The 7476-nt window shown below is 43.3% G+C and overlaps 1 protein-coding gene across 1 annotated transcript in view; it reads right to left on the bottom strand.

Annotated features, from left to right (window-relative positions):
* dpp6a (dipeptidyl-peptidase 6a) overlaps positions 1 to 7476 on the bottom strand; it is a 273957-nt gene that overhangs the window by 3215 nt on the left and 263266 nt on the right. The window contains exons 21-23 of the mRNA XM_037694173.1: positions 2855 to 2962; positions 602 to 671; positions 101 to 289 (exon numbers count right to left, since the gene is read on the bottom strand). Coding sequence (XP_037550101.1) covers positions 101 to 289; positions 602 to 671; positions 2855 to 2962 — 367 coding nt within the window. The remainder of the gene's footprint in view (positions 1 to 100; positions 290 to 601; positions 672 to 2854; positions 2963 to 7476) is intronic.

Below are 7476 nucleotides of genomic sequence, written 5' to 3'. Positions count from 1 at the left end.
GTGCTGCCCTCAAATCCAAATCAAGTTTGTCTCTTTCTTGTTGAGCTGTCCACACAGCTGACAGTGGGATTTTTCAAAGACAATAAAAACAGGCTCCTACTTGAGAGCATCCTTCTGATCCAGGTCCTCGCCCAGTCTCTTCTGGATCCGGTGCAGAACATTGGTGCCTTGGAAGCCGCTGCCTCGCCCATCACAACGGACCACGATGGCACCGAAACTGCTCACCAGTACGGTATCCCAGTCCAGAACAAACTGCTCAGACACCATTTGGCCACCAGGTGTCCCATCGCTGCACAACAAACAAGCACTCAATGCAATGCCAGCTGACACATGCACCAAAGTTTTCAGATATGTGAGATGATGTAAACAATTTTTTCCCCTACTGATTTCCTAGAAGGTGATTTGAGCTGAACAAGTGACACGTTCTAGCTGAATAGAACCTGCTGGCTTAGAACGGACCTTCCTTGTTTTGTTTTGTAATTATCAGTCTGGGTTTCAGGACAAGTAGATTAATATGCACACTGCTCAGGATGAACATTTGCTCGTGTAATATCAGCAACGTTAATAAACACCAATGTTTTATTTCTGGGAAGATACGTACATGAGCAGGAGCAGCGGGTAGCGGGACGTCTCCATGAAGCCTGCAGGTCTCAGGATCTGCAAGGACAAGACTGGAATACAGACAAACAAAACATCCAAATGACAATTCAAATAATAATGCAATGTAATTCAAAAACTTCCCTTAGTGGAGTTTGTTTATCTTATGTTAACATTATTTGTCCAAAAACAGCAATAAAATAAATGTGATGTACTTGTATATAAACTTTAATCAGGCACTGCCAAACAAACAGTAATATTTCTCAACATCAGATATCAGAATAAACTCCGAGTAAACTATATAGAGTATAGTTTAGATATAGAGTAGTCTCTCAGTACTTCGCGGTTCGATTTTCGCAGACTCACTGTTTTGCGGGTTTTCAACATAAGATTGTACTTAAGTTGCATTCGGGCCCAAAAACTCCGACCCGGCCCCAGCCCATAGCCATCATCTCTGAACCCCCACCCTGACCCGATGAATTAACAGTAATTACAGGTCCGACTGTAATTTCTAACCTGAACTCAGAGACCGGCCCCGCCCGACCCATTCGGACCGGGCCAGGCCGTAATAATGTGCTTAATGTGTGGGCCGGGTCGGTGTCAGACTTTTTATTGCATCAGGGACACATGCGGCCAACAATCCAATATATGCAAACATGGCTTGCCATACCACACTTGCTGCACACGGCCATTTGACTGTGCGCTGACCGGCTGGTTGAAAGAGGTAAAAAGTTCCGTGAAGCTTCAGATGGACTACTGCCAGCGATCCATCAGCCCAGATGGACATTCATTTTGCTGCTGCACTCAGCGGACGCAAGCAGCCGACGACCCAAACAGGTGAGATCACAAAATATCCAACATGTCAGATTAGGGTCCAGTGCAGGCAGAAGCAGGGGAAGCATTAATGCGCTTTGACGGCTCCTCAGCTCAGATCTTCTGCCTCCACAGCTGCAAGCGTCCACCAACTGTTAATAATAGTCGGTGGTATTTAGCAGTCAAAGCTCAATTAAAAGGTTTTTTTCAGGTTCGGACCTGTAATTACTGTTAATTCGTCAGATTGGGTGAGGTTCGGAGATGATGGCTGTGGGCCGGGGCCAAGTCGGTTCGGATTATTTGGACCCGAGTGCAACTCCAGGCTGAATAAAAGGGGCAGAAGATTGGAACTGAGGGGGTGTTTGTCCTTTCATGGCCGTCTGCCTGCATTCTGCATTATTCAGACACAGACCGTGCTCTGACATGTCAGATATTTTGTGATGTCACCTGTTTGGGTCATCGGCCACACATGTCCACTGAGTGCAGCGGCCGAATGAACGTTCATTTGGGCGATGGATCTCTTCCTGGCAGTATACTCCCATCTGAAGCTTAACTAAACTTTATTTTACCTCTTTCAAGGCCGGTCAGCTCGCGGTGAAATGGCAGCATGCGGCTGGTGATTGTATGACAAGCCATGTTGCCATATGATTGGATCACCAGCCACGCATGTCCGCTGACACAATCAGAAGCCCGACACCGACCCGGCCCGCCATCCAGCACATTATTGGGCCAGGCCGGGCCAGGCTTTGGGCACGGTTTGAAATGACAGCTAATTGTACTTTTATAAAATTAATTGTACGCTCTCATTGGACTCCCAAGGAGTGAACATTAATATTATTCACTTGATTGGGACGGTACCAGATAAATGTTAACAGGAGCAGGAACCAACAATAGGACAAAAGTACAAAACAACAAAAAAATGTGGACATGTTCCGGCATTTTGTAGTTTTCTTTCAATAAGCCTACACTGTAACGCAAGTCAAAAAGAACTACACAGCCCAGAAGCCAACAGCTTTCTGCTGAAATTCAAAGAACAGCAATGGAGGGAGCAAACACGAGAAGAGAAACTGATGTGGTAAAAATAGTTTTGCAGTGCAACGTCAGAAGGAACAATCTATCCATGAAGCTCACAGAACTGTCAGAAAAGTCACAAATAATCCTCGAGCTGAACTCATCCTTCAAGTTGTAGTAGTATCCTCTCTGGTGATACATTTTTTGCAGTACTGTACAGTACATATATGTAGGTTTAAGGGTTTAGAACATTGCAAGAGTGTGGGAAGGGTTTATAAATCCTTAAAATACATATAAATACTAAAATAAATATAATGTCCCTTCTTTGCGAATGTTAACCTATCAAGGTGGTGTCTGGAATATAACCCCCACGATAAGAGAGGGACTAGTGTAGTGATAATTTCATTTTCTTTTCATGCAGCCTAGCACATACTGTAGTCGTCCATATTGATCTCCTTGTACTCCACTGTGGGCATCTGCATGGAGTCCAGTGTCAGCCTCAGGTTCTCGTTGGTCTCCAGTTTAAAAACTTCAGAAATACCTGCAGACAGAACGTGATTTGGTGGAAGTGACTGAGTTAAGGCCAAGCTGCAAAGTGACAACAGTTCAGATTAAACAGGTCTCACTTGTAAATGATTCTTCGAGGCTCAGTGTGATTTATCGGTATGAATAAAGGTTGAATGAATGAATGGACCGTTTATTGCAAGGCAACAACTCAGGATACAGCCTAACATCTTTTGTTTCTTCCTCTTAACGCAGCTCAAGGATGTCACCGTGTTACACTAAACATGAATCTGAATCATGTTATAATCTTTTCAAGTGTGGATCACATGAAATAAAAATGTATTTAGATATAAAATGGATTGTTTTAACTTACATCAGCTTTATGGACTTCAGCTAAAGCAAACGATGGAAAAAGCCTAAACCCATGTCAGTGCTGTTCAAACACGTGACAGTAATTCTCTTTCAAGGCAGGCTTCAGTCTTCATTCACTTGCCCTCCTAAAAAGAAAACCCAGCTGCACTTGTTCAACAAACACAGCTGGTTTGTCCAACACAAGCTTAACGTTTGGCTGCCACGACTCCAGCAAGGTCACAGGGACAGCGGAGTGAACATTGTATGTTGGAATTGGTTTGTGCTGAACATCCAAAAGGCGGCATCCAGGAGGGAAATCAACAAGGCCTGCCACAGCTGCTGCTTCTTACAAATTCAGATAAAACCTGCCATGCTGCTGCAGGAAAAAAAGCAAACTTCAAATGCAGCTCCAGAGAGGAGGAACAGCAACTCTGCCTGGGTTATAGATTATAGGTGCACACATCAACCAGAGGGCTTCAACACCTCTGCACAGACACGTTCTGACAAGACCTTGTTTCTGGAGCTCCTCACGCACAAACACACAATGAACAAACTGCCATGAGATCTCTTTAGACATTTTCCTATGCTTCAATAATTTTTCTCACAGAGCAGAATTATTAAGGTAATCTGGTGTATGACTACAGTGTGTAGAAACCAATGGCGTATTTCAAAGTTGCATGTTGGCAGCCCAAGTGTTTAGTTCAAGTGCAGCAGCCTTTCACGTCAGCTAAAGCCAGTCTTCAGCTACTTGCTGAAGACTTTAAAAGCAGTTTTTAAAAGCTGCAAACTGTCTGGATTAGTTAAAAAAACATTCATAATCGTGTTAATCCTAAATATTACGCTTTAATAAAATTCACAGTAGCATGTGCAGACTGTTTTCACCATGCCAGGTGACTTAAAGTTGATAAAGAATGATGCACAATCACATTACAGTGTGCTGATGTAGCTGTCAGGCAGGTCATAATGAAATAAGCAAAGCTAATGTGAAGAATAATGTGATTATCATCGCAGGCAGGCTTGATGACGAACAATGACTCTGCGCACAGACGGGCACATTTTGCACTAAAGACAATTTTACCCCTGATGAGAAGGGGATTTTTAAATAGCGATATTGTGCTACCAACCACAAGGTCATTTGCAAAATTCATTTTGTACAGTGATGTGCAAAAGTTTTGAGTTGTCCCTCATTTAGTCAAACTTAGATTCTAAAGAGTTTGGCCTCCTTGTGGTGTTTGAAACTGATCTGGATCAGTGGTTCTTCAGGATTTATGAAGGTCTTTAATAATATCTTTACTTTGGACAGGATCCCCATTCGTTTCCCGACCAGAACATGACGGTTAGTCAACATGACGGTTAGTCAACATGACCGGTTAGTCAACATGACTGGTTAGTCAACATGACGGTTAGTCAACATGACCGGTTAGTCAACATGACCGGTTAGTCAACATGACAGTTAGTCAACATGACGGTTAGTCAACATGACTGGTTAGTCAACATAACGGTTAGTCAACATGACCGGTTAGTCAACATGACTGGTTAGTCAACACTGGTTAGTCAACATGACTGTTAGTCAACATGACTGGTTAGTCAACATGACGGTTAGTCAACATGACTGGTTAGTCAACACTGGTTAGTCAACATGACTGTTAGTCAACATGACTGGTTAGTCAACATGACGGTTAGTCAACATGACCGGTTAGTCAACATGACGGTTAGTCAACACTGGTTAGTCAACATGACGGTTAGTCAACATGACCGGTTAGTCAACATGACGGTTAGTCAACATGACGGGTTAGTCAACATGACCGGTTAGTCAACATGACGGTTAGTCAACATGACCGGTTAGTCAACATGACTGTTAGTCAACATGACCGGTTAGTCAACATGACCGGTTAGTCAACATGACGGTTAGTCAACATGACCGGTTAGTCAACATGACTGGTTAGTCAGCATGACGGTTAGTCAACACTGGTTAGTCAACATGACGGTTAGTCAACATGACCGGTTAGTCAACATGACGGTTAGTCAACATGACGGGTTAGTCAACATGACCGGTTAGTCAACATGACGGTTAGTCATCATGACCGGTTAGTCAACATGACGGTTAGTCAACATAACCGGTTAGTCAACATGACGGTTAGTCAACATGACCGGTTAGTCAACATGACCGGTTAGTCAACATGACGGTTAGTCAACATGACCGGTTAGTCAACATGACCGGATAGTCAACATGACGGTTAGTCAACATGACCGGTTAGTCAACATGACGGGTTAGTCAACATGACGGTTAGTCAACATGACCGGTTAGTCAACATGACCGGTTAGTCAACATGACCGATTAGTCAACATGACCGGTTAGTCAACATGACCGGTTAGTTAACATGACGGTTAGTCAACATGACTGGTTAGTCAACACACGTTAGTCAACATGACTGGTTAGTCAACATGACGGGTTAGTCAACATAACGGTTAGTCAACATGACTGGTTAGTCAACATGACGGTTAGTCAACATGACTGGTTAGTCAACATGACTGGTTAGTCAACACTGGTTAGTCAACATGACTGTTAGTCAACATGACTGGTTAGTCAACATGACAGTTAGTCAACATGACGGTTAGTCAACATGACTGGTTAGTCAACATGACGGTTAGTCAACATGACTGGTTAGTCAACATGACTGGTTAGTCAACATGACGGTTAGTCAACACAGGTTAGTCAACATGACTGGTTAGTCAACATGACGGGTTAGTCAACATAACGGTTAGTCAACATGACTGGTTAGTCAACATGACGGTTAGTCAACATGACTGGTTAGTCAACATGACTGGTTAGTCAACACTGGTTAGTCAACATGACTGTTAGTCAACATGACTGGTTAGTCAACATGACGGTTAGTAAACATGACTGGTTAGTCAACATGACGGTTAGTCAACATGACGGTTAGTCAACATGAATGGTTAGTCAACATGACTGGTTAGTCAATTTGTTTGCACAGTAGTCCCTCGCTATTTCACGGTTCAAATTCTACGGACTCACTATCGCGGTTTGTGGACATACAATCCATAATGTTGGACCAAAAAATAAATAAACTATACAAGACACATGATTGCGGCCTGTACGGTAATATCACTGTACTCATGTGGTTGTGAAAAAGTTAATGACAAATAAAAAATAATTTGGACAGGCGTCGCCATTTTGTAGTTTGCTTTCATTCAGGCTCCGCTGCGATCGCCACTCATATAAGGACCTCATGACTTTGCCCTTCAGTTAACGCTGTGCTGTAACTGTAGAGGCTCCGCCCACTGTTTTCTGCCCAGCAGTACTTTTGCAAAGCCAAGTCATGACTGCTGAACTGGCCTTTCAAACGTAAAATTTAATTTGTCATATGGAAAAGTATGTTTTTACGAAAATTCAACTTTACAAACATGATTCTCAAGAAAGTGTAAATCTTGTGAGGACATGTCTCTTTGAGCAAACTGAGTGTTGTGCTACGTGACCCGGGCGCTGATTGGCTGTTACCATCTGTTTACCTGCACTCTTTTTCAACTGGACGGTTCCAAACTTTCTGTGCATTCAAAAGTTTCTGTTGGCGATCCGAAACGCCAGTGGAAGATGCTGAGGATTAAAGCAAAAGTGGAACTTCTGGGCAAACTTAAAGATGGCTGTACCTATGAGGATGTTTTCCACCTTTACAGCACAGTTGTTAAGATGGAAGCTGCACTGGTCATGCAGATTAATGATTGCAGAATAAAAACATCACTTTGGATACCAACACCATCTGGACAAAGGTGAAACTACTTTATGATTGTCTTGCTGCAGACATGGCAATTTAAATGAGGAGGGGTGGGGACGAACCTGAAGCTGGATCTTCGAGCACCTGGTTCAACCACCGAACCACTGCTTTTAGTGCCAGCAAGGGATGGTTCGACAAATTTCAAAAGCCATTTGTATTCAAAAGTGTTTCTCTGCACGGAGAGGGTGCGTCTGCTGATACAGCAGGAGCTGAGGAGTTTAACACAACGTTCAAAGACCTGATCGCCAAGGGGGTCTACAGGTCTGAACAAGTTTTTAACATGGATTAAACGGGCCTGTTCTGGAAAAGGACGTCTTCTCGTACTTTTATTATGAAGGATGAAGCCAAAGCACCTGGTTTCATCTCATCTTCATCACCTTCATTGTCATCACTGGACAGCTAATTC

Source organism: Nematolebias whitei, chromosome 20, assembly GCF_014905685.2.
Source record: "Nematolebias whitei isolate Nwh7 chromosome 20, NemWhi1, whole genome shotgun sequence".
Classification (NCBI taxonomy): Eukaryota; Metazoa; Chordata; class Actinopteri; order Cyprinodontiformes; family Rivulidae; genus Nematolebias; species Nematolebias whitei.
Note: the sequence above shows the minus strand (reverse complement) of the source record. Positions and strands in the feature narration are given on the sequence as shown.